The following is a 25,084-nucleotide window of genomic DNA, read 5'->3' as shown; positions in this document are numbered from 1 at the left end:
AGAAAGGAATTCCATAAATTTGGAGTCTCAGAAACCTGGAATGCAGGCTGTGGGGAAGCCAGCTCATTGCCTTGAAGGGGCACCTGAGCTTGCTGGTGTTTGTTACTGGTGTTCCTGCTCTGTGGTTAGACATGTGACAGACCCAAATGGAGCTGTCTAGTCCAGCAGAGCTCATAGCTAAATGTAATAAGCCTCACAGAGCACATGTCTTAATAGGCGAGAGGTGCTTTTAAGAACTGGATGTTCAGGTTGTGTCTGGAAAAAAAAGAGACACATGAACACAATTTTTGGCTTCCTGTTTCCATTATCTTCAGAAAATATTTCGGGAAAAAGCCCCTTTGTTCATTCTGCTGCACAGATATCCCTGGGAAATAACTTTCTTGTTGTTTCATCAGTAAGATAAATGTAGATGCCTGTCTCTTAGCGACCGGGTTTGGGATACTGAGTATGTTAAACCTGCGTGGCTGGCTGGATGTTTTTAGAGGGGTTTTGATAACCAAATCCTGTTTGCCCAGGACAAGTATTTATTTTTACTATTTTTTAATTTCCCTAGCCAAATAAAATAATCCTTAGTTGCTTTATTGTAGCAAAGGTGGAGAAGTAGGTTCCTTGCCCAGCACATTCAGTTGGCATAGTAATTTTCTAGGTCGCTTTTAAAGACTGTTTTATGGGGTGTACTTTTGATGTCAGAATAGTTTCAGATCTTGCTGGGAACGCCCTGGGGCTGTTATTAGGAATGTGTTTGGGATCATGCTGCTTCACCTTATGGGTGCATGCGTACATTAGAAGAGATGTGCCTCAGCAAGGTCCCTCCTGGGGGACCCCCTTAGTGTACAGGCGCCACCATCTGCAGGCTACCTGTTTGAGTGAGGGGCTACAGCCTTGAGGAAGTCAGAGGCAAGTGACATGAAAGACTGCAGTGCATGTGTTGAGATTTATGGAGACATGGCAAATACATTCTCCTGCACTAAGATAAATAGAATAATTTATAGAGATTGATTTGGGATTTTGAAAACTGATAAGTAGTGGTTGATCTTTTCTGGTATTTTTACCCCCTCTGGAAGAGAAGCTGAGAGCAGTGAGAGAACCTATCTGTGATGGAACCATCTGGCAGAGCCAGCAGCCTTTTCGTTTGCCAAATGGGCAATTCACATCCCAGCCATTTGTGAAAATGGGTGTTGCATGCTACTCCCTGTTCTCTTCAATGCCTGCAAAATGCAGTGATAAGCTGAGGCATGGCATCCTGATTCAGCAACTTTCAGACTGTGGTACCTAAACTCCTGGGATAACCTAGAGCAACTTTCTATGCTCTGCTTGAAATTTTTAAGGATATAAATGCTGTTATTAGAAGTACCAGTGTTTTGCGAATTGAAAAAGATTGCAAATCACTGATCCAGGTGAAAAAAAACAACACTTTGTTGCTTGGAAATGTGAAACCTGCCTCCAGCCCAGCAAATGAATTCATTTATTGCTTTTAGCCAGTCACCTGGCTTCCTTATTCAAGTCTTCCCTGTTCTTAAAACAGGAGCTAATAGACTCACTTTCTTCACATGTGGGTGACGGGGGGGGGGGGGGGGGGGGGGTGTGGAATTAATCATATGAGGTCAGTATGGGCCTTTTGAATTGGTAAGAGGTGCTGAAGTGCTAAGTGGTACAGCTGGCAATCCATGCTAATCCAAATTATTTTGCTGGTGGATTTATATGTCAAACCCTCTACACACCAGTGGTATGGAATTGATAAGGGCAGGAGCTGATTAGGACTAAGCAAGGAATTGGAATGCTGTTCTGGAAACTTGTACTCTGGCAACATCTAGCATAAGATGTTTTGCCCTGAGCACATTGGAAAATGATTTCTAAAGGCTTGTGACACCCTGCAGTAAGTTCTTTTGCCTGAGGACCTAAAGGGTCCTCACCCTTCTATTGTCCTCTTTTATTTTGTACTTTACTACTGTGCTTTACGCCTTCTTAGTTAGGCAAAGTTGGATTTTGCACCGAGATCAGGGACTCAACCTCTTGTCATGTGTGAAAAATGTACCATATTATCCCCAGGATAATAGCACTTAACTCTTTGATTAGAGATTTTTTCCCCTGAAGGATTTACAATTAGGCTGAAAACTTGAGTTAAAATTAATTTGTAGAAATGAGTCCTTGAAGAAAAGGACTGTATTCAACTGCATTCTGTATTCAACTTGATTTGTTCCTAGTAGTTTTTATGACAATAGCACAGGCTTTTCAAATTCTCCCTGTTGTTAAAGCTTACAAAATCTTATGCATAGTCTGAATTTGAAGATCTTTCCCTCCGCCCTCCAGGATTAATGGCCATTTAGGGCTATTATTCTCCATAACTGAAAGTTTCTCCTTCAGCAGATGCTGAAGAGTAATCTCCAGTGAGTTCAGTTTGACAAGCTGCCTTCTATCACAATGGTTTCAGTCTCCCATTGTTCTCCATGGGACTGTGGCCACAGCCAAAGAAGGCCACAGCCCCTGTGCCCTTGCTCTGCATGGGATTTCCCCTCTGCCTCCTGACAGCACAGACTGCAAGTTTCTTTAAGGCAGTAAGAAGCTGGGCATTATGAAAAGCTCTGTCTTAAATCAAGACAGTGCATTGTCTTGGTGCTACGGAGAGCAGGAGACAGTAGTAGATGTTTAGGAAGGGGGTAAGCCTTTCATGAGTTTCTTCAAAAGGAATTTTAGACCTTTGCCTTTGCTGTTAGTAAAACTTATGAAAGTAACAGCAGAAATGTATTATTAATCCTAAGCATTACTTCTGGAAAACTTCCTGTTATACCGGATCTGCTCAGCTGGGAGGGCACACAGCCAAAAAGCCAGAGGAAATGAGAGATGGGTAGGGAATTTGTACAGGGAAAGGAGAGGAAGAAACTAAAGGGAAAGCAGAGAGCTATGAGGAAGGAAAGCTTTGCTGAGCATCTGCCTGAAGGAAAGGAAAATGGGAGCTGTTGAACTTGAATCTTTTCCAGGACCCAGACAAACCAACAATAACCACATGTTTGTGATCTAGGCATGGTGTTGCTTTTGTAGAGCAGAACTGAGTTTGCTTTGAATTCACCACAGTGTTTCTGTACCTTGCTATGTTCAGCTTTCTTTTAAGTTTAACCTTTGTCTTTGACTTCATTGTGTTGGCTTTGGCATACTTAACATCCATGTATTTTAAGTTGTTCATCTTCTCTCTGTCTTATGTGGAAATTTTAAGTTATGATTCTGTTAAAGCTGTTGATTGCTGCAGCAGTGCTTTTAAGAAGATGATGGATGGAAAAGGGTGGATGTTTGTCTCCACTCCTGCATGTTGAGGTGTATGTCTGTGTCCTTGCTCTCTTGTCATGGATTTGGAAACAAAAGAATGGAAGAGAATCGATTGAGTGATGTCTCATCTGGAAACAAAACAAAACTCCAGGGTGAACAGGAGTTTGTAGAGCTCCCAGTCTGCAGAAAGAACTGAGGGATGCTCCAGTTCTGTCATTCCAAGCTGGCCACCTCCCCTCAAAAAAGGCTTCCAGCCAGCAGCCTGATTCCATCAGCTAATTGGGATCTTGTAGACAGTTTGCCAGTCAGTCCAATTAAAAAAGTAGAGGAAGGAAAATTACAAGTACAGCTTTAGTACCCATTGATTCAAATATTCACACTCACCAGCTTTTAAATATTTACTAGCCTGCTGAGCATTTTTTAGCACTGATTTATGAGTAAGAATTTACTGTTTGTTGGGGGAATGTTCTCTTCTATGTTTTGCTTTCTTGGAATGGGAACTGAGTGCTTACTGCAGCACCAAGGTGAATGATATTTCTAGAGGAAGATGGGGTTGTATGTATGTGTTTAGACATGTTTATTCTCCATATTTGATCTGACCCACAATTAAATGGCCAAGCACGCTGACTGTTTACTCTGCATTGGAGGCTGTTGGCTCTGTTCCTTCCCTGTCATTAATGCAAACCCAGACCTCATCGGCTCTGACCGTGTGAAACATCTGTCTGTCCTCCTGTGATCAATACTGTCCCTTCAGAGGTTCAGCTTTGGAAGCAGCTCCATAAAATATCAGTTATTTTTATTTGGATTTGATAAACTTAATTACTTGGAGCAATTAATTATTTATTTGTTTTGTATTGATTGCACTCCAAGGCATCCTGGCATCAATCTGATGGAGATCAGCACACCCTTATTAGGTAGGAAAGTTTATGTTTCCAGATCTGAACATCCCATGGATTAGTTGGCTGAGATGTGCCCATTGCTTCTGCTAGCAATTTTTCATTAGCAAAGTTGTATGTATTGCACTCTGTAAGAGAGTGGAAGAGAGTAATTTCCATGGGGAGCCTGACAGAGGTGTGGAAGGAAAGTAGTAGTCTCATTTCTGTGAACAGAAGTTATGAACAAATGATGCAGGCTGGATCGAATTCATGTTGTGGCATTGCCATCTACTTGTTGTATAACATGCCCTTTAATTAGGGCCAAGAGAGTGCTGGTGCATTTCCTAATCAAACTCCTGACTGTAGAGAGTGAAATAAGATTAAAACATTGGAGTATTTATTTTAAAAGAAAACAGCACAGGATACAAAATCTTGAATGAACTAGAGAAGGTGAATCCAACACTTCTCTTCCACTGTTCTCATTCTTAGCTAAACTGAAAGGTAGTTCATGTTAAATTGCTGAAAGAAAATTCATGCATCAAGTTTTTTTTTTGTGGAGTTCTTTGGTGTGGGATTGCATCGGGACCAAAGCCTTTATGAGGCTCTTGGGTATAAAGAGAGCACTCTGGATACAGTAATGAAGTCTTTTAAAGTTGTAATTCTGGAAAGGACACTCTGTGCTGCTGCTTCTTTTGAACCATCAGGTACCAGTGTCTGTGCGGTACAAGGCCACAGGTATCTTTGTCTACCAGTCCTGGACTGATTTGAGAAGCTTTTACTGCCTTTGTGTGCTCATTGTGATGGTCTTAGGTGTCATTCATCAGGTAATTTCATTGTATGTAACTTGGGCAGAGCACCCAATATGTTACTTTTTTCTTTCATTAGCATAACCAATATAATGATTGGAATGTAATTAATCACAGTGTATTTTTGTAATTGTGTAAGTGTAGTTTCAGTTAAATTATTTAAGGGAAAAGCAACATCAATTCTAGACTGTTGTGCTACAGATTTTTGGATTTCTGTCCAATCTAGAAGTTTAAATAATGTTCTTGTACTATGTGAAGCTGTCCTTGAAGTTCCCCCTCATGTGGCCTATCTAGGGCCTTCCCTGCAATCACAGCACACTCTTTTCTGCTCTTGACCTGTTTGTCAAATGCAGTTCAGAGGCTGCAGCCCTTTCCATTTCCTGCAGCTACCTCTATAGGTCTCAGCTTGGTTTCTGTGTCTGTAGGGAGAGGCAGGGGTAGGACTATACGGGCATCTGCAAGTCTCCTGAAGCAAAATACTACAGTGGCAACTGGTAATGTGCTTTTAACATAAAACACCCTCCAGTAAAAATATCCCGTGTGGTTCTTTGTTCAGCACCATGAATTTTACTATTTTTCCCTACACAAACATTTCCTGTAGTCCTTTTGCGTTTGTTTTACAGGCTTGCACTATATTTAAAGCAAAATGTATTTAAGGGCAAAGAAAATGTTGGGATTGATAAATGGCAGATAATACTTTGCTTGCCAGAAGATGACTATGTTCTAAATGGCAGGCAGTCCTGGCAAGGTGCGAATTCTTTTCTTCTCCAATGTCCTGTTCCTTGTCAACCTGTGTGTCAAATTGGGATAAAGCTGACTCTTTCCAGGTTATCAGCTGTCATTTGTGTGGATTCCAAGTCATTCTCATTTAGGCCACTTGTGCTGGGTCAAAGCAATCTATACACCCTTCCCTGGGGGAAAAGGGTGGGAGAGTATGAAAACCTTGAAGACCTTGTTACCTGTGCTGGTGAAAACCCATCAGGCTGAGCTGTTGATGCTGATGGGTTCTTCAGGAAATATTAGTTTTATCCCTTGAATCAGTGCTATCGATGCATAACGAGGCATTAATGTTTATAGGATCAGTGAGCTGCTACTCCTATGCCTTCCAGTGCAGTGCTTCTCTGGGATCTGTTGGCTTCCCTCATCCTTGACAAAGCTTTCACTAGGTATATTCCTCTAACAAGTAAAACTGTTTTAATTTACTAGGAAGATTCAAGTACAGAATTTATATTTTTGCACAACTGATTTGGGAATTTGTGAGCTATGTCTAACTTCAGTCTAAATAAACCCTGAAATAACCATTTATATAAGTTAATGTAGAAATGGATTCTTCTTGAAAGATTGGTTTATTTAGCATTAAGCCTCATTGATGAAGCAAGTGAATGGTCATGTGCCATCCCAGAGTGATCACTGTGTTTAATGTGTTACAGAGCATAGCACAGATGGCATAGCAGTATGATTCTTTATTTTTACATGTCCTAAACCTTAGTCTGGCAGATCAGCAGGCACTGATATAAGACATGGGGTCTGTGGCTGTAAGCGTGGGGCAGGAAGAAGCATCTGTGTTCATTGAGACAGAACATACCTATGCAGTTTGAAACTTCTAACTTTTGCATACATCCATTGCAATTTCTCTTCTTTCTTCTACTGTAGCACTTTAGTTCTGAGCTGTTAAGCATTTCAGATTTCCAGAAATGTGCACTTTCATATCAGAAATGGAATATTTTCTGCTGGGGTATTTTAAATTCCAGAGCTCTAAGACTAAAGTACTTAATATGGTTCTTTCTCTGAGTCTTCAAACTGTGCAGGAGTGGAAGCTCTCCGCTGCTGCGGAGCAGAGCCGTGCAGCTGGGGAAAGGTTGACCTTCAGACAGAAAATGCAAGAAACATTATTCATCTGAAACTTTAGCACTCCTTCCTGGAAACCCACTAAGCAATTCGGTACTCTAAAGATATCCATGAAGAAAGTGCCTAATGAGAAAGTTTTCTTTCTGCCGAAATTCACGAGGAAGGTGGTTTTCAATGTCAGTGAGCTGTATCATAATGCTGAACAGCAATGCCCGTGCATAAAACCACAGTTTATAGCTGTACAGACACAGGTCAGATGTGTGCAGTTTTTAGGATTAGTTGTTTTAGGACAGTCATATTATTTAGGGTTGGGGAAGGCTGAGTTTAAGGAAAAGATTGTCTCAAAATAGAATTAAAATGAAATGCAGCATCCGGGAGGGTATGTGTGAGATATCCAAATAACTGCTGATTAATTTTAAACCTCTTGTATTTTGGTGATAGACCACACAAAAGCTTTCAGCACAAAAGTGGGATGGTTTTATTTTGTTTTGCTTTGGTTTTAATTTATGAAAACCAGAAACAGCATTTATGAAGAAAGTGGTGAATTAAGAGCAGGACATTCAAGACGACCACATAGATATAATCGCACATGGGACCAAGCTGAATCTGTCTGTAGATCCTGCAGACCAATTCCATTCCTAGTGCAGATCCCCATGACAGTCTCTACCTGACAGGTGATGATGCTGTAAGACACAACAGGGGACTGTGTTGCAAGCTCTGCTATTACTTAGGCTTCTTTACTCCTCCAAAGTATACTCAAATACATTTACAACTATGCTTAAAAGTCTTAGTGTAAGTCATGAAAACTGAATGGCACACAAAAATTAACCCAGTCTGGTTGGGGAGGCTGTGTCTTCAGTTATTTTTTATCATGTTTGTTCATGTAATGAATATTGCCAATTAGTAACTCATTTGCAGTAGGTCTCCTAGTCATTAGCATGAATTAGCAAGGTTTTGTTGGGGGAATGTCTCAAGCATTAAATAAAAATCCTGTATCATTCAAAACCTCAAGGATACTCTGCAGTTAGACCCTCTATGGAAATAAAACTGCTCAGGTTCACCTCCCAGTCTCTCAGCCTCTGCTGTGACAGTGTGGTGGATGCTCTGTTCATCTCTCTAAGCTTCATAACCCAATTCCTGAGCAATATCCTCCTCCTCCAGAGGATAGCAGGCTGGGTCAGTGCTGGTGTACTCCATCCCCCTCAGGCCAAGTGCGTGCCAGCAGAAGCTGTGTATCCCAGGACCAGGCAAGGCTCCTCTCTCCATAGGCAGGCTTTGGTAGCTGGGGCTTTGTGGTGTTGATTCGCACAATTTTCTGTAGCTCTGTATTTATTTTTCTCTTGGTACTCACAGTTCATGTGTTTAATGCAGATTGTTTATAGCAAGGACAAAGGATTACAGTCCTTAAATCAAAAGCGACGTTGGTGTAATTATAAGCGCAGGCTGGTGTGGCAAAGTGGCTGTAGGGAGAGGCTGTCAAAGGAGAAGAGCATCCAAAATATAGTAACCTCAGAAATCCTGGCTAATCAGTTTTCTGACGGGAGCAATCTGTTTCCCAGGTATTATTATTATATGGGGACTTTAAAGATAATAAATAACAATAATAGTCTAGTATAAGGAAGGAAAGAAAAGGGCAAATGCCATTCACCTCGGAAACTGTGGTTGCTCACTGGAGTTCTCCCAGGAACATAATTTTCCTTAGCCCCTGCAGAGGACTTGATCCATGACAACACAAGAACATCTTGGGTGCTGCGGTGTAAGCAACAAGATTGCCTTGAGTAGTGTTTTCATTAACATAGAGACATGGCCTGCAGAAACTATGTACCGCAGGGCAAGCATCCTGAGCCAGAGAGCTGTTCTCTATGCTGTTGGCTGGGACCGATGGTCCCTGTGGATTGCCACATTCCTTGGGAAAGAGGGCAGGCGATACACCACTTCCAGCACTCTGGTACATCTCTGGACATTTACTTATAAAACCAAAACAAAGAAGGGCTTGCAGAAGTAAGCTTTGCAGAGCTGTACAGAGTGTGGAGGCTTCTCTCCTGCAACAAGGCAGCCTGGCTAACGGACCCTGGCTAACATATTATCAGCAGCATTTGAGTAATAGACTGCTCATTTAGTTTTAATACATTTTGCATAGAGAGCAATCAGCCTTCATCAGTCTTAGAGATGAATTGGCTTAGCCAGCTAAATTCTAAAGATATTAGTCTGACAGCAGCCACATAAATCATAACATTTTCTTAATGATGGTAATATTAAAATATACTCTTGCTTTGAGAAACCAATGAAGCCTTCCTGTTTGCAGGCCAGATCATCCTGCCTGAATTAAAAGGAAGCTTAATTGATGTGTTTTAAAACTAAACTCACAGCCCCACTCCTGAGCATCTCTTGTATTCCTTTCTTTGAAGTTAAATTAATTTGTCCTACCTCTCCCTATTCCGTCTTCTAATCTTCAGCAGTGTCAGTGGAGACCTTGGCTCGGTGTTCATTGACCAAACTCCTATGGGAAGTGAGCAGGACATACACAACATCAGAGCTGAAGGCTTTGCCAGGTTAATCGTTTGTGTTGCCAGTAGTTCTTTGAGCTTATGCTTTTCCTCTAACCAACAGATGAAAGAGACCACAAGAGCTCCTGTCTGTCCACCTAGCCTAGCCAAACATGACCTTTTCCTATTTCTAGTACATAGCTCCTGAAGCTGGCTTGAGATCCAGCATGTTTTTGCCAGTTAAAGCTAGCACAATCTGACTAGGTCAGCTCATACATCACCTAGCTGCAGCAGAGCTGGGTACCTTGCCTGTATTAAACGTTCTGTGTGATTCCATGTGGGGCAGAACAGTTCTTTGGACCAAGGCTTGTTGCTCTAAGGAATGTCTTCCTAATGCTCCAGGCTAACCATTCTGTCTCCTGCTAAGCCGTGCTGACTGACCTTTTCTTCCTTGGCATTCTGCTGCTAGATGCAGCAAGGCACCCAGGAAGTAACCAGGACCATTTCCTGTCCCAGTGCCTTGTGTTAGGGCTCTACCTTGTCCTGCTGCTTTTCAGCAGAGCCTCTATAGGGCCTGTGCCATAGAGCTTCTCAGAAAACCTACTTTAGTACGGTTCTGCTCACGTTAACACTCTGTACGAAAGACTTGACTGAAATCCAAATATCTGATACCTTTGGCAGCCTTTCTTCTGCTAAGACAATACTTTTGTGGTCAACTGTAAAGATTCAGTTTCTAAAGTATGAAGTTCATTGCTATGTAGAAACCCCAGCTCTAAGCTAGAGACCCTCAGGGTTTTAAGAAAGGACAGAGGTATCCTTCAGTCCTTACCTGTGCTATTTGCATGAGGGAAGGTTTTCCTGTTTCCCTTTTTGCATCCTCTGGATCAGGTTGATTTCTTAGAAATCCTCCTCTGATAGTCCTCTCCATCCTTTGCAGGGTCTTAACTGTGGTGCTAATATCTAGCAAAAGGACTAGGTGTTACTTATTGTGTACTGTGAAATGCTCATTCCCCTGGGCTGCTCTGTGGCATCCATACTCTGGTTTCTTGGCTGAAACAATGTGGTGGAAAAGGCAGATTTTCCCGGCAGGTGCTGCCCTGGGGTTGTGGAGCTACTTATGGGACATCAACCGCAGCTGAGTTCAGGTTAGTGCTTATGCCATTTGGGTATATGCTCCTGCCTTCAAAGGGATTAAAAAGTTCCAGATGGTGTCTCCTGTTGTTGTTTTTGTGTTGGGGCAGTGAACACCATGGAAAAGATGGGCCTAATTTGGGAGGCTGACATTGGGCTGTCTGTTTTTGGGAGTTCCAATCTGTGGCTTAAGGGAACTAAGGTGACCATGGTACCCTCCAGAGAGCTCACCTCTGAGGCCAGTTTTAAGGTGCAGTAAAGAATGGCTCTCCTTCAGGTCATTCCCAGCCAAGTGTTGCAGGCTCGTGGTTGGTTTGGCCAAGAATGGGGCCATTGCTCAGTAAGTGGCGTGCAGGATGGCTGCAGGATGCTCTTACCTCTTGGCTGTTCACTGACTTGCCAGGCAGCTTGGGCTGGTGGTGGTGATCCTTGGGTGGAGGTGTAAGTTCACCTTCCCAGGGCTGGGTATGAAGGGACAGTCCACAGCTGTGTGCAGTAAGGTGTTTGACACTGTGGTGTTGAGAATCATTTCTTTCCTGGACTGTCTTCTGGCATTGCTGAGGAAGGAAAGTGCTTTCGTTCGTTCTTGGATCTACCCACAGGGCTTGGAAACCTGTTCTCCCCGGTACATTGTGCCAGCTGCGTTTGTGCTGCTTGTAATCTAATAAATGCTTGGTCTGAGCAGCTAGGACTCCTGCTAGAGCCCAAATGAATGCAGAGGAAGGACCCTGCTAAGTGTACGCATTCTTCCTCTCCTGGCCAGCTCCGATTCCCTTTCATAGCTCACATCTGATGCTTCCTCTCTCACCTAGCCCCTTAGCTCCGATGTAAATGTGTGTTCACACTTCCGCCAGTCAAGTAACTGTGCTCTCTCTGTCTCTCCCCTTTGTTACAAAGCCTGCTCTGTAAATGAATCCCACAGGTCTGGGGCTCAGCAGGTAAAAGGAGAAGTGAGTCTGTTAGCGCATGAGTCTAATCAGGCCGGCTAAAGCGAATAAAGTAGGGCAGCATTGCACATTAGCCGCTGTGTAAATGAGCCCTTTGATGGGCTGGGCACCGCGGGAGAGGGTTTGAAGCCAAGAAGAACTTTTGTTGTTAATTCAGTGACACATGGAAACTGTAAAACAGCGTGTCTTGCACGCACACGAGAGGGAAAATAAAAGCCCTCACGACCGGGCTTTTCAATACCTGCCCTCGGACCTAGTCTGAAAACTTTCAGCCCCTGTCTCCCTCTCTTACCACTTGATTTTCCTTTCTCTCCCTTTCTTTTTTTGTTCCCCCTGCACTATAAAAAGAAAAGCTCTCTTGCCTTTTGAACTAGACGGCTGTGAGTGAGGGCTATCTCTGAGCTGTGTGGCTCTGTTACCTTTGTGTTCCAGATGAAACTGCCAAGCTCGGTGGGACAGAAGAAGATTAAAGCCCTGGAGCAGATGCTGATGGAACTCGGAGTAGGTGAGTAAAGGGGGCACGCGAGAGAGAAAGAGACACACAGAGCTAGCCTTTGTTCTCGAGATGGGCTATTTTTTCCCCTAGTAATACAGCCAGTTTCTTGAATAACAGTATGTGAATGGTTTTTAAAATATTTTATGTGTCTAAAAAAAAAGGAAAGAGAGGGTAAAAGCCAGAACAAGATGCACAGGGTTTTTTATTTTTTTTCCTCCCAGTAGAAAAATGTTTTAAAAGAGCCTTTGTTTCTCTCTTGTTTGGGCCTTTTTAACCATCAAGAGAGGCAGCACAGTATTAGAAGGCAAATCTCAGCCTTGCAGGGAGAGGTACTTCTAAGTGTGTTAGTGACCGCGGCACACACATTGTTCAGGGCTGCCCTGTCTTGCTTTCAAGCTTCGTTTCCTCTTAATTTACTGCTCACGGTGGCAAGTCCAAAATGCATCTGGGACTGTTCATCCCCCCTTTATAGGTTGCATGCTGTGTGAAAATCTGGAGCATCTCTGCCGAAGGGCGAGTAAACACACAGCCCTCGCTCTTGAACTCCAGTGTCTTAGCAGCAGAAAGAAGGGTTCACTTAACAGGTACAATACCCACTCGTAGCTAGAGGGAAAGAAGTGCAGCCCATGGCTAGCTGCTGCCCTCCATGCAGTGGGTACAGTTTGCAGGTACCACAGGTCCCAGCATGCAGTGCCCCTTGACTGGACACCTTTTCCCCACACTGTGGCTAGGGGGGGATTTTTAAACACAGAAAAGGAAAAAAAAGAAGGAAAAAAACCCAAACCATGACCTTATTGGTAATTTAAAAGAGATTCCTGAGCCTGCTCGGAGCACTGACTCTGTTAACTCTTGTTAATTTTTTGGGCCAACTGGTTTATGGCTTGATATGTTGTCTCGGAGACACTGCAGTTCTGAAGGCCTCCTGTGGCTGGTGAAAGTGGCTCAACCAGGGTGGTTTTCCCTTTCTGCTTTAAAACTAAAGGAGTTACCATCTTTGCTTGCTAGGGAAGCCTTGGGGAAGGATCTGAGTGCTTCTTACAGCTCACTTTCTATGAGGGTAAGGAGGGGTTCCTGACTCCCCACTCCTGCCTTAGAAAACACGTGTATCCTGAGGGCTTCGTGGTGCTCCAGCCCTGCTGTGCCTTAGAATCCATGTGGGAGTGAATGGGCAGTCAGGACCCTTCTAGGGATATTCTGTAGTAGGGTTTTGCAGGTCTGGGTGTTTAACAGAACCCTTTTTTTTTCTCCCTAGATCTCAACCCGATGCCCACAGAGGAGATTGTGCAGATGTTCAACGAGCTGCGGAGCGACCTGGTGCTGCTGTATGAGCTGAAGCAAGCCTTTGCCAACTGCGAATATGAGCTGCAGATGTTACGGCACCGCTATGAGGCCCTGGCCAAAGCTGGTAGTATTGGCCCCCTCACTGCAGAAGGCGTCCATCCAGATGGCCAGGCGGGGCTCGGCATCGAGGAGGTCAAGGGAGATACCAAGGACCAGATCATTGATGTAGTAGGAGCACCCCTGACCCCCAACTCGGTGAGAAGGAAGGTTGTGGGGGCAGAACAGGGAGCACTCAGGTCTCCGACGCAGATGCCCTGACAAGCGCTGGGGATGCTGCCCTGCTCTCCCTCCAGGCATGCGCGTCCAAGGGAGCACAGCACGCCTGTTTACCCCAAGTCCCAGTGCTGCTCTCTGGGCTCGTCTCCTGTGCTGGACAGTGTTCTTGGTGCTACAGGTGGGGTTGGCAGGGCTTTCTACATCCTGCATGCAGGCAGATGGCTTGACGTGGGTGCCACCGTGGACCAAAGCAGCAAGGCTTTGGGTGACGAGAGCTTGCCCTAGGGCAGCAGCAGTGATTCCATTACAGCTGCAGGCCTGAGGCATTTTCCTTCTAGACACAGCTCCATAAGGGTTTCTCAGAGGGAAGTGAGTGGGGAAAGCAGTCTTGAAATGATGAGCCATGACTTGCCCAAGTATCTGGCATCAAGCAGTAGTTCTGCCTGAAGCAGGAGGCTTGGGAAGGAGAGAGGTGTTTGAAGAGCAAAGGGGTGTTTTTATACCCTGCTTCCAGTGCTGTGAAAGGAAAGCCAGACCCTAGGGGTTCTTCCACTGCGAGCCCCGTGACAGTGTCCTGTGCATGTACCTCTGCAGGATGTGAATTACCAGCCTCTCCTCCCTGCCTCCATGAGGGCAGGCTGCCCAACCCCTCACCACTGCCTCAGGGCCAAGGGTATGCTGGGGATCAGCTGAGGTTGCTTTCCCCTCTGTGCAGTCCCCTGGCACAGCTGAGCTGAACTGCCTGACAAAAGCTGCCCGTCTTCACACAGTGGCATCCCCGACGCCTCAGATATACTGCCCCTGGTAGTGGCACAGACCTTTACTTTCTAAACTGTATAATGTATTGCAGGATATTGAGAACACCTAATCGGCAGAGGTGACACCTTAGTCTGGACTTGAGTAATGTCCTGTTTGATTGTGACAATATGGAGTCATAAGGAAGCGTTCCACTGAGACAGGTTCATGTTTGCAAAGGAGTCTTCTGAATTTTTTTTCTCCCCCTTACTGCTTTCAGTCTGAAATCTTACCCCTCCCTGCGGTCCCGAGTGTCCTGGGTTGAAAACTTTTCGGGCTGATTCACAACACACTTGCTCTCCCTTGAGACGTTGCTTGCTGGGAAGCTGGAAGAGGTGGTGGTGGTGGCCATGGCTGCAGGAGGAGGGAGCCCACGTGTGTTTTTGACCACATTGGTTCTCAGTGCCACCTTCTGGAATTGGAAACAAAGGGGTGGGCCCAGGCAGCACAGAGAGGGTTAAACTGACCTGGTCTCTGACATATTTGAAAGAAATATAATCAAGTTAATTCACTGCAAGGCAAATTCAGTACCTAAAGGGCCCCCATGTTAAATACAGCACTGACCTTTACCGGCTGATTACACAAAGACGACACAATTAGATTAGTCCAAGACAAAAGGTCAAGCACATTCACACTGTGACCATTTTATGCTACCTTTTGAGGGGGGGAAAAATTACATCCCAGCTGGAGGGGTGTCTTGGAGAGAAGTGGAATGGTGCCGCTGTACCATGTTCTGCCTGGCTCAGGTATGTTTGGAGAGTCAAGCAGGGCCTGGCACTGTGCTTGCCCTGAACCCAGCCAATGTGGCAGTGAGAGAGACAAGCAGCCTGTGACCCACAACCAGCTTTTCCAAGGATGGGCTGACCTTGAGTGGAGGCCATGTGTTGACGATGCTCCCTGCCCTGCCCACAACCGGCAGGAGCCTTCCCATGCCTCTCACTCAGCATCATGGCTAAAATTGGTCTCCGGAAGATAAATGGCTTGGGGTCAGCTTTAAGGAGAGCTGGGGTAGGTGCTGGCTGGTGAGGTGTGTGGGTGTGTGTCCTGGGTTTGGGGTTATCCCTGCACGAGGTAGGTGACACCTTGCCCTTCCTCTCACCAGGTTTAACCCTGCCACGCCAGCCTTGAGCTCCCCAGTTCAAGCGTGTTGCTTTGCCACTGAGCTGCTGGGGGCACTTGGGGGAATCATTTAATCTCCCTGCTTCAAATTCCTCTGGGTTGGAGAAGCCCTTTGTGCTGTCTAGCACTGCCCATCCGTGGCACTCCACATGTTGGATTAAGCATGGATTAGTTTAGCCTCCAAACCAGCTGCTCCCCTGAAGCCAGATTTGCTTCCCTAGAGAGAAGTATCTTGCTCCAGATGTTGGAGGGAGTGAGTAGCAAAGCTGGGAATAGGACTAAGGAGTCCTGACTCCTGAGCCCTGCCTGGCATGCCTGGATTCCTTCCTAGGAATTGGAACAGATGGGCAAAGGCACAATGGGGTGTTGAGATACTGTTTGTGGCAACATCTGGCTGCCTCCATCCCCCTTGTCCAGCAGTGGGGATGGAGGCATCTCAGAAGGGTGTTAGGGGTGGTCCTGGCAGTGAGACCCTGCGGGGCAATGGGAAGCTGGTTACCGGTCTACCTCACCGTGTCCACTGCATCCCGGCTGCCCTGGCTGCCTGTCCACCCTCCCCGAGGCACTGCGCTCCCGTCGCTGACCATTAAAGCCGAGCTGGGATCCCCCCAGTGCCGTCTGCTGCTGACCCTGGTAGGGGCTTTACTCGGGGCCTTTGGGAGGTGAAAGGTGAGCCGAACTCAGAACAAATTAGTTCCAAGCAGAAGTTCAGCCAGTTACTCCAGATTGGATCCTTTGATTTCCGCAACTCAGACTCCACTCAGTGATCTGTAATGAGTGACTCTCAGAAATCCTCACATTGCAGCACTTTGTTCCTGAGCTCACAAGTCAGCCCATTAATGGGTAAAGGAAAGGACCTTGAGTCTAAGAAGTCTCGGGTTCAGAGTCAGAATTATTTGACTTTTAAGCTTCCTTTATCTGAACTCCTGCTGACTTCTTGTTTTCTGAGCCTGTTTGAAAGCTAGAAGTTACATTGTTAAGATCAAACATTCTCTCTTTCCAGATGGAGTTACAATATCTGTCTTTTATATATATATTTTAATATATATAGTGTATATATACCAGGGTGTATATATAGACCTCTCCTTTTTTTTTTAATCGTTCTTTCCATTAAAAGAAACTAGACTTGTAAGCTCTTGTAAATTATAATGTAAAACATTTTTTTTAACCAGACAGTTCCCAATTTTGCCCAAGGCAACTGGAATAGCTGCGCCACAGAAGGCAATAGGAAGGTGATTAATATGAATTTGTGACATATTTGAAAGATGGGTCTTTTGCCATATAAAGATTATCAAACACATGTGCTCTTCCCCATTAATTCCACAGCCCTCCCAGGGAAGCCACAAAGCCCAGCTCCTTTGTTTCCAGGGTGGGTTTTTTGTTTTTTTAAATGTACCTTTTGGTCCCCTTGATTACCGCGGATTTGGTTTTTATAGGGCATCTGCTCACACTGCTGCGTGGGTTCTCTGGCCCTTTTATTTCCCCGTTAATCGGATCCCGCGAAGGCAGCCGTGCCAGGGCCTCTGACAAAATCCGTGTGTGTGTTGTATTTAACTTTTAGCCGTGCAAATTCCATGCTCTGTTTGCCGTCCGCCCGGTGCCCAGCGGGAACTGGGGGCTGCCTTCCTGCTGGTGGTGGAGGCAGCGGGGCCTCCCACGACGAGCGCTGGGCTTGATCAGTTTGGAGAGCATGTCCGTTGCTGCCTTGTCCAGCCCCTGGGTGCTTGCTGGCCTTTGGGGACAGGGGCTATCTGCAGGGACATGATCGCAGCCACCGGCCTCTGCCACTGCCTGTGGTGTGTTGTGCAAAGTGGACCCCAGCCTCAGGGCTCCGGCATGGTGTGACCATACAGCACCCAGCACATGGGGTACCTGGTGGCTCTGGCATGCCTGGGGCACCCTGCACGCAGAGTCCACCTTGGAGTGCTTACAGACCACTGCATGGTCTTTAGAGCCTGTGCAGTGCCTTGCAGAGAGGCTCCCTGCAATGCAGTGCTAGGGCTGAGGGAATGTTCCCTGTTTGGTGTAAATGGTCCCATTTTTCCTATGGCTGGATTCAGCCCACACCTTGACTGTGAAGGGTAAGGATTGCCACAGCCCATCAGTCTCACTCCTGTGTATTGGTGTGTGCTGCCCAGAAAAGAGGTGTTTTTTTTGAGGGGCTGTGGTTCTCTGTCAGCCTCCTACTTTGCTCCTGGGCCACTTTACTGCAGGTCTGGATGGTGGAGCAGCAGTTCCAGGCTCTGCCCTGTCACATGCTGAGCATCCGTTGCATGGCTGGCTGTAGTGCAGAGCTGCTCTGCCCCTCTCTCGAGGCTATGCTCCTAATGGCTTGTTGCATCCTAGCTTGCTCAGTCAGGGCCCCTGGGTTGCCACAGAGCTCAGCCCCTTTCTCCTGCTCCCTCCCAGACCCTGTGCCAAGAAGGTGACCATCCCAAAGCCCTGTCCCAGAGGCCCCAGCCATGTTGTCCCTGGCATTCACCATCAGGCCCAGCTCCTCCTGCTGCCCTGCCCAAGGCAGGCAGACACCTCTGGCTTCAGTCTGCAGTGAGGTCCCTGCACCCCATGGTTTGCAGGGCTTTGGAGGGGCTGCAGGGTTGCTGAAGTCAGCAATGGGAGCCTGGGTTTGTGCAATGCCCACTGTGGGCACCATGGCCCTGCTGTGAGCCCCACTACTGCTGCCCACCCCACGTCCCCTCCACCTGCCTTTCAAGTGTAACTGGTGATCGATCCGCTCTGACAACGTCCTCTGAGTCACATTCTCGCCTGCAGGAGGAAAGGGCAAAGGCCAAGTTCTTAGTTTTCATAGAAAACTAATTAGACGACTCCATCGAAAATGGGTCAATAAAGCTGATCAGGGGCTGCTCAGAGGGAGCCATTAAAACCCCTGTGACCTTTGCTGGAGCGAGTGGGATGGGGCTGCCCCTTCCCTCTGGGATCTCCCCCTTCCATGCCAGCTGGACAGCTGAGTCCCTGTCGCACCGCAGCAGCAGGCAGGTCCCTTGGGCATGTGGATGCGATGGTGGTTCCTGCACGGCCCGTGTATGGCTCCTGTGCATCATGGAGCTGCTGCTTGCATGGCAGAGCCATGCTGCCTGTAGCAGGGATGCTCTGTGATAGCAGCTATGTGGGCACAGCGTGCCAGGTTGCAAGGTGAGGTGACAGATGCCAGTGGGCCGTGGTGGTGGCACCCATTGGTGCAGCCTTGTTGGGACAGGCTGGTTGCATCCTTGGTGGCTGTCCTGGGGTACAAGCAAACATAAGGTGGTGGGAGAGGCTGCTGGGAAGTGTTCCCAGTACCAGGGAACCCAGACCTCCCATTCACAGCCAAAAAGCTTGTCTTGGTAGGGAGCATGGACATACTGGGGTGCTGTATCCCAGAAAGGACAGCCCCATCCATGGGGCACCCAGGCAGCACACACCTCTGCATCCGCTCCCCCTGTACACACTCGCACATGGATGGGCACAGCCCGGGCTCCTTTACCCCCAAACTTTATTCATGTGGCACATTTACAGCAAGGATTGGAATAACTAGACAATGAAAATGCTGGGTTTGCATTATCGGTTGGTTTAACTGGAACACCACACACCATGCAGTCATGTACCGCCAAGTTCAGTGCCTGTATTGCCCTTCTGGCTGCCGTCACCGGCTTCGCTCCAGGCCATGCACGCACGGGCCCGGGGCTGCAGCCTCCCTGCTAGGTCAGCACCCGGACGAGGGCTCCATTCAGCAGGGCCCTGGGGCTGGGTGATAGGTGACACTTTTTGGGGGGGGACGGGACGGGACACGACACATGTGCCCTCAGCCTGCCCCATGGCTGCCCCCCAACCGCCCTGGCCGGCCGGGAGCCCACCCAGCCGGAGGGGATGTGCTCGGCAACTCTCAGGCAACAAGCCAGCTGCTGCTGAGCGTCCGCGGGGACGGGGGTGGGGGGGGGCCGAGCCGCAGCTCGGGGTCGGAGGGAGGCCGGATGGGGTCGGAGGGGAGCGAGACCGGGGGCACGGGGCAATTTGCAGCTCCCCTGCTCGGGTACCTGTGGGCCGGGGGCCAGCGCTCGCTGGCACGTCCACCGCCGGCGACCGACGCGGTGCTGTGGCGGGCCCGTCCCCGGTGGAGCTGGGATCGGTCGGCGGGGCCGGGGCAGGGCTCGGGCATCCCACTCAGCCCTGCAAGAGGCACCAGCAGGCGGGACGGGGACGGGGCTCCGCATGGATGCTGTCACCTCCCTCTTGCCGCCCGCCCGCTGGGCCCCTGCCCCACTGAAGGGAGCCCTCCGGGGCCCCGCAGCCCACGGTGGGGCTGCCAAGGGGCTCTGCAGCGGAGAATACAGGCACTTCACCTTGAACATAAAGAGACGGATCGCGTTTGTCACATACAGGAGTCAGAGAGGGGTTAGTGTTGACTCAAAAAGGGGGGAGAGGCGCTCGGGGGAGAGGCGGGGGGGCTGGCAGGGAGGGCGAGGGGCCGTCTCGACACTGCTGAGCCTCCGTGAGCGCTGCCCGGGCGCAGGCATCGCTGCAGCAGCCATCGAGGCCTGGAAACATAAAACCAGAGAAAAGAAAGAAGAAGGGAAGGTGGGGACGGCCCATGCCGGGGAGGGAGGAGATGAAGGGGGGGGTATGCTCTGGCTACGGGGCGGGAGAGGGAGGATGGGGTGGGATATGGAGGGAGGGACGGAAATTGGGAGCCAAAGAAAAAGAACTACGAGTCTAAAATGTGGTGCAAGCGCCCTACGCGGCTGTCCGCTAGCATGGCATAATGTCCGGAGCAGCCCAGAGAGGGAGTCACATCAGGTCTACACAGATTTGCCTTCCCATATATACAACCTCTACTGGAGTTAACAGCTGAAATTGAGATTTTTTGTGTCGGTTCCTCTGGCCTCGGTTGCCGTTTTGTTTTTAATGCTGGAGCCCGTCCTCCCCGCCTCGCCGGCGCCGGGCGCATGCAGCCCTTGCCTGGCTTGCCTTGGGGATCAAAAGGGTTTGGAGGTCTGCTTGAAGATGAAGCCTCTATGGGCCAGTGTCTTCATGATGTTGGCGATGTTCTTACAGTCATCTGCGGAGAGAGAGCACAGAGGTACTGGGTTAAAGCCACGATCAGACCAGGACCTGTTGGATCAAGCTCCCAGTTCCAATGCTGGGGCCGTGCAGCTCCAGGCACAGCCCCTGTGTCCACACCAGTCCAGGCACTCTGTCCCGCGTGCTCTGCAGTGCTGTGGGGTGAGTGCGGGGTCCCCAGCTCCCCAGCATTGGTCACCTGCATCCCAGTATTGCCCCATGCTGCACTGGGATGGATGCATGCCCAAGACTTGGAGGCTTGGCATTGCCCAGGCTGCAAGTGGATACATCTCTGGCTTCTCCAGGCTGGTGCTTGCCCCACAGCCCATGGGGAGCTAGTAGATTCAGAAGGCAGCATTCCTGCAAGACAAGCCCATCACAGTCTCTATCTCTTGGCCAGTGTCTGCCTCCCTGCAAGCCTAGTGCCAGCCTCCTGTTCCAGCACCCCTGTCCCTCAGGTGCAATGGCCAGCAAAAGGGCTGTCCCTGCACTGGGATGGGGACAGCAAGTGATGCTGGAGCTGCCCTCCACCAGCCAAGCCTGGTCCGCACCTTACCCTGGCCCTCATGCAGGGGCTGTGTGGCACTGGGCTCTCTCTGCACTTTGGGGTTGTCCCTGTCCCCACCAGAGCCAGCCTTTGGTGCTGCCCCGTGCCCACCAGCCCCATGCTAAGTCAGACCACGGTCGAAGCAGATGCAGGGGTCCATCCAGCAGTTCCATGACCACCAGAGCAAGGGGTGGCCGTAGCAGCAGCCAGGAGGGGGAAGGCTCTGGCTGGTGTTATTTACCTGGGACTAAACTCAGGCACCGTTTGCTAAAATAGAAGCCGGGCTTAAATTGATTCCTAGTGTCTATATTTCATGTTGAAAATTGGCTTGTAAATCCATGTTTTGATCTATGAGGGCCGTCTCCTTAAGAAAAAGCAAGAGTAAATGTGTAATTTCTCCCTTGACAGCACACGGCGCAGAGGCGATCCTTCTTCCCGCTCCCCTCCGTTTCGGGACAGCTCCACTCGCTCCGATTACCACTCTTTCTTCCTCGCCCCACGCCTTGATGTCTCCATTTCATTACCGCCCGCCCATTTATCAAGCTGTTACCGTAAGGGTGACTTTGCCCACTTGCATGTGGCAGCGGGGCCCGTCTGACACGGGGAGAGGGTGCCCCGGGAAGGGGGGGGAGCAGGCAGGGCCCCCCTCTCCCTGCCGCCGCTGGATGGATGTTGTGGTGGAGGGAAGGCTGCATCATTACTGATGTGTAAATGATAAAGAAGCCTCCACATCCATCTCCCAACTGTAAATCCAGGGAGTGCTTTATAATCAAGCTACAGCGATAATAATGTGAAATTAGGTCTCTCTATCAACGGGAGGAGGCCTTTTAATCACGGCTTAAAGGGTGCAAACGCTGTTTATCATAATTGAACTGTATCCGGGCTAATTGTGGCCATATTTCACTGTCTAGGAGACAGCAGGCTGCCTGCTGACAGTGCCGCGTGCCGCACTGAGGGCCCCAAGCAGACGGGCAGCGCTGCCCCACTGCCAGGCGCCTGCCTGCAGGGATGGGGATTCTCTGCTGCTCCCTGCCCCACCACCAGCACCGCCCAGCCCCGCTGCGCCCCGTGACCTGATGGCAAAGCCATCACTTGTCCCTCAGCGCTGGTCGGAGGTGCAGCTCCTCAGGGAAGGAGGAGCCCTCCTGGCTGATGGCTGGCAGCAGAAGAGGTAATGTCCCCACTGGAGCTATGTGCCTCCATAGTGTTCCTCCGGCCCTTCTTATGGCACCGTTCCCCTCGCCACTGTGACAAACAGGGGAAGAGAGCTGGGTATGAGGACAGCCTGATGAAGGAGAAGTGTTCAGGGCATGTAGTGACAGGACAAGGGGAATGGTTTTAAACTGAAAGAGGGGAGATTTAGATTAAATATTAGGAAGAAATTCTTTACTGTGAGGGTGCTGAGGTTGCCCACAGAAGCTGTGGCTGCCCCATCCCTGGCAGTGTTCAAGGCCAGATCGGACAGGGCTTGGAGCAAGCTGCTCTAGTGGAAGGTGTCCCTGCCCATGGCAGGGGGTTGGAACTGGATGAGCTTTAAGGTCCCTTCCAACCCAAACCACTCTGTGATTGTAAGGAGAGGTGTCCCCAGACCCACTGGCTAGCACAGGGGCAGAGATGAGCCCGTCTGCGCCTTTGTCCTCTCTGCTAACCAAGGTGGCACTGATAGCTCTGGACGTGCCCTGGAGATGCTGGGTGTCCTGCTTGCCCAAGCCACAGAACCAGCTCCTGCTGTCACTTACCCTGACACAAACGAGCCTCTCACCATCCTTAGGACCTGCTGAGGCCCCAGGAAACCAGCACCAGACCTGCCCCAGGAGCCAGCTCCCAGGTGTACCAAACAGGGAAATGGTGGCTTGAAAGACAGAGAAACCAAGGCAGGGAGAGTGCCACCATCTGCAGCCAAAGCACCCCCACCAGCCAGCCCTGGCCTAGTCTCCCAGAAAAGTAACAGCAAAGCAAATCCTGGCCTCTGAGCTCCATCAATCCATGTCTCGTATGGGAAAGCACAGCCCTGGCTGCTGCCCTTCACCACTCCCAGACATCCCATTGCATCCTCCTTGTCCACAGCATCGCCCAGGGCCAGTGTGGGATGCTAGCACTTGGCTATTGCTCTGTATTGCTGTATTGCTAGGGGAACTGCACAGAGACCTGGGGGACCCCACGGAACCTCCTGGGACTCCCAAGCTGGTCCGTGGGGAGATCCCCTGGGACCACTGGCTGCTTCCTGAACCCCATCAGCTGCCTTCCCAAAGCCCTGATGTGCTCTCACGCCGAATGCCAGTGCTGGGAGCTGCCCTGGGCTCTGAGCTGCTGGCCTGTGAAGCCGGTGGGACCCCAGCAGGTTGGTGATACCTGCACAGGTAGCAATGTTCTCACCATCCCAAATGATGCCATGGCCCTTTGGCAGCGGGAGCGCCAAGCTTGTCATAAGTCATTTAGTGAGACTCATTCCAAATCAGTGCTAAGGTAAACACGCTTATTATAATTATCCATGTAAAAAAAAAATCAACAACAGCAGAACAACTTTCTAATATGCAATTACAGCCATCTATTGATTTTACAATGTAATCCGCTGCGATTGATTTAATAACACAATTATAGGCTGGCTCTCGGGATATTAGAGTGGGAGATTTTCATAAACTCCAAAGCAAAAAACTAAGCGGCTTTTAAAACAACACAGTCAGATGGCTGTTTGGGGAATTATTAGCAATATGAAATCCTCTAAATCTGGCCGTTGTTACCTTGTGAAAGGAATTTCTATTACAAAAATGGCAATTGACAGCCTAAGAGAGCGCGAACGGGATTGCTCTGCTGCTCTTTCGGTGCTTAATCCGTTGCAAAGGTGACCACTGGGCAGGGGACGGGTGGGATCCGATGCAGGCCGAGGGCCAGGGGCAGCCCTGCCCTCCTTGTGTCCCCGCTGTCCCCAGCACCCAGGCTGGCACCCACCAAACCCGTCACATCAGGGTGCCCCTGTTGGGCACACAGAGGCCCCCACGGTGCAGAACCTCCTGATCCCTACCCCAGCACACCCGGGTCCCAGACACTGCCAGGGGCCGTTGGGGTGCCAGCCCGTGTCCCCAGGGCTGTGCAGGGGGACAGGGTGAAGGTGGCCCCATGTCACTGGCTGGCACAGCTCTGCGGGTGCTGCACAGGCTCCGCGCGCTCCCGCTCTCCTGGCGCTCGCTCCCTCAATGTATTCCTGACTTTATGGGCACATTTTTCTTGTCAAGCTGACAGGGTTGCTAAGTGGATTTCTCCCTGATATGCGGACGGATTATCACATTACTCCAATGTCCTACACAAACATATTACTTTATATTCAATAGCCCTAATGAATATAAACTGCTTTTTCTTTTTTGGGGGTGGGGGGTAATCTATAGATTTTTAATGAGGGCACTATTAACTCCCTCCTCTTTAAAACAGACTTAGGTGCAGCCTCTGAGTAGAAAATCAATGGTGTTATTGTAGGAATATTGTATATTGATATTGTAATAATAAGATGCAATTGATTTAGGGGTGTTGTGCAGCGTGTGTGAAAGGGGTCAGCCTGGGGTTATCCTGCCTCCTGCAAACAGAGGGTGGCTCTGTCCTGCCTCCCTGCCCCTCGCCTTGTCATGCTGCTGCGGAGCATCGCCCCATGTCCCCCCTGTTACCCACTGCAGCACTGCATGGCCTCGAAACCCGTGTCCTGGCCCTCTGTGTCTTGACAAGCTCTTGCCGCAGTGACAGCCAAGGACAGTGGTATGTGCACACACATGGGGCGCAGGAGCCTCTCTTGATTAGGGCTGGAGTTTGCCACCATTCAGCATCACTGACTGCCCTTGTCCTTGGAGGGGGACAGACATTCCCACCGCACTCCTCTGCCAGAACGGAGGCAGAAACCCTTCATCCCAGCCAGTGCACATCCTCCCTCTGGCCACTGCAAACCCAGGGTGAGCTCAAGGGTTCCATCAGCAGGACGCTTAGCTTGCAGCCCAGGTATGATATAGGAATGGGGCTGCCAGGAGGAGCGATGCCCACTGAGGAGAGCATCACCTCCGCACACACCCCAGGCTCCTGCTGGCATTTCCCCTGCCTCTCCATGGGACTGGACTGTGTGGATGCCATTGCCACTGGGGCTCAAAGGACCGAGCACCACCATGACCACTGTGTGCT

General features: G+C 49.2%; 2 protein-coding genes across 9 annotated transcripts in view; one reads left to right on the top strand and one right to left on the bottom strand.

Annotated features, from left to right (window-relative positions):
- Window positions 1-16,621, top strand: part of DMAP1 (DNA methyltransferase 1 associated protein 1) — a 36,309-nt gene extending 19,688 nt beyond the window's left edge. For all 7 annotated transcript variants that reach the window (XM_057425890.1, XM_057425889.1, XM_057425893.1 and 4 more), the window contains exons 9-10: window positions 11,787-11,859; window positions 13,103-16,621. In XM_057425890.1, coding sequence (XP_057281873.1) covers window positions 11,787-11,859; window positions 13,103-13,449 — 420 coding nt within the window. In that variant the 3' untranslated portion in view covers window positions 13,450-16,621. The remainder of the gene's footprint in view (window positions 1-11,786; window positions 11,860-13,102) is intronic.
- Window positions 16,622-18,797: 2,176 nt separating this feature from the next.
- Window positions 18,798-25,084, bottom strand: part of ERI3 (ERI1 exoribonuclease family member 3) — a 131,222-nt gene continuing 124,935 nt past the window's right edge. For both annotated transcript variants that reach the window (XM_057425881.1, XM_057425882.1), the window contains exon 8: window positions 18,798-20,377. In XM_057425881.1, the coding sequence (XP_057281864.1) occupies window positions 20,295-20,377 (83 nt within the window). In that variant the 3' untranslated portion in view covers window positions 18,798-20,294. The remainder of the gene's footprint in view (window positions 20,378-25,084) is intronic.

Source organism: Pezoporus wallicus, unplaced genomic scaffold, assembly GCF_028554395.1.
Source record: "Pezoporus wallicus isolate ANWC-B61680 ecotype Strahan unplaced genomic scaffold, APGP_CSIRO_Pwel_v1 contig_13480, whole genome shotgun sequence".
Classification (NCBI taxonomy): domain Eukaryota; kingdom Metazoa; phylum Chordata; class Aves; order Psittaciformes; family Psittacidae; genus Pezoporus; species Pezoporus wallicus.
This window is presented reverse-complemented; position numbering and strand designations above follow the sequence as displayed.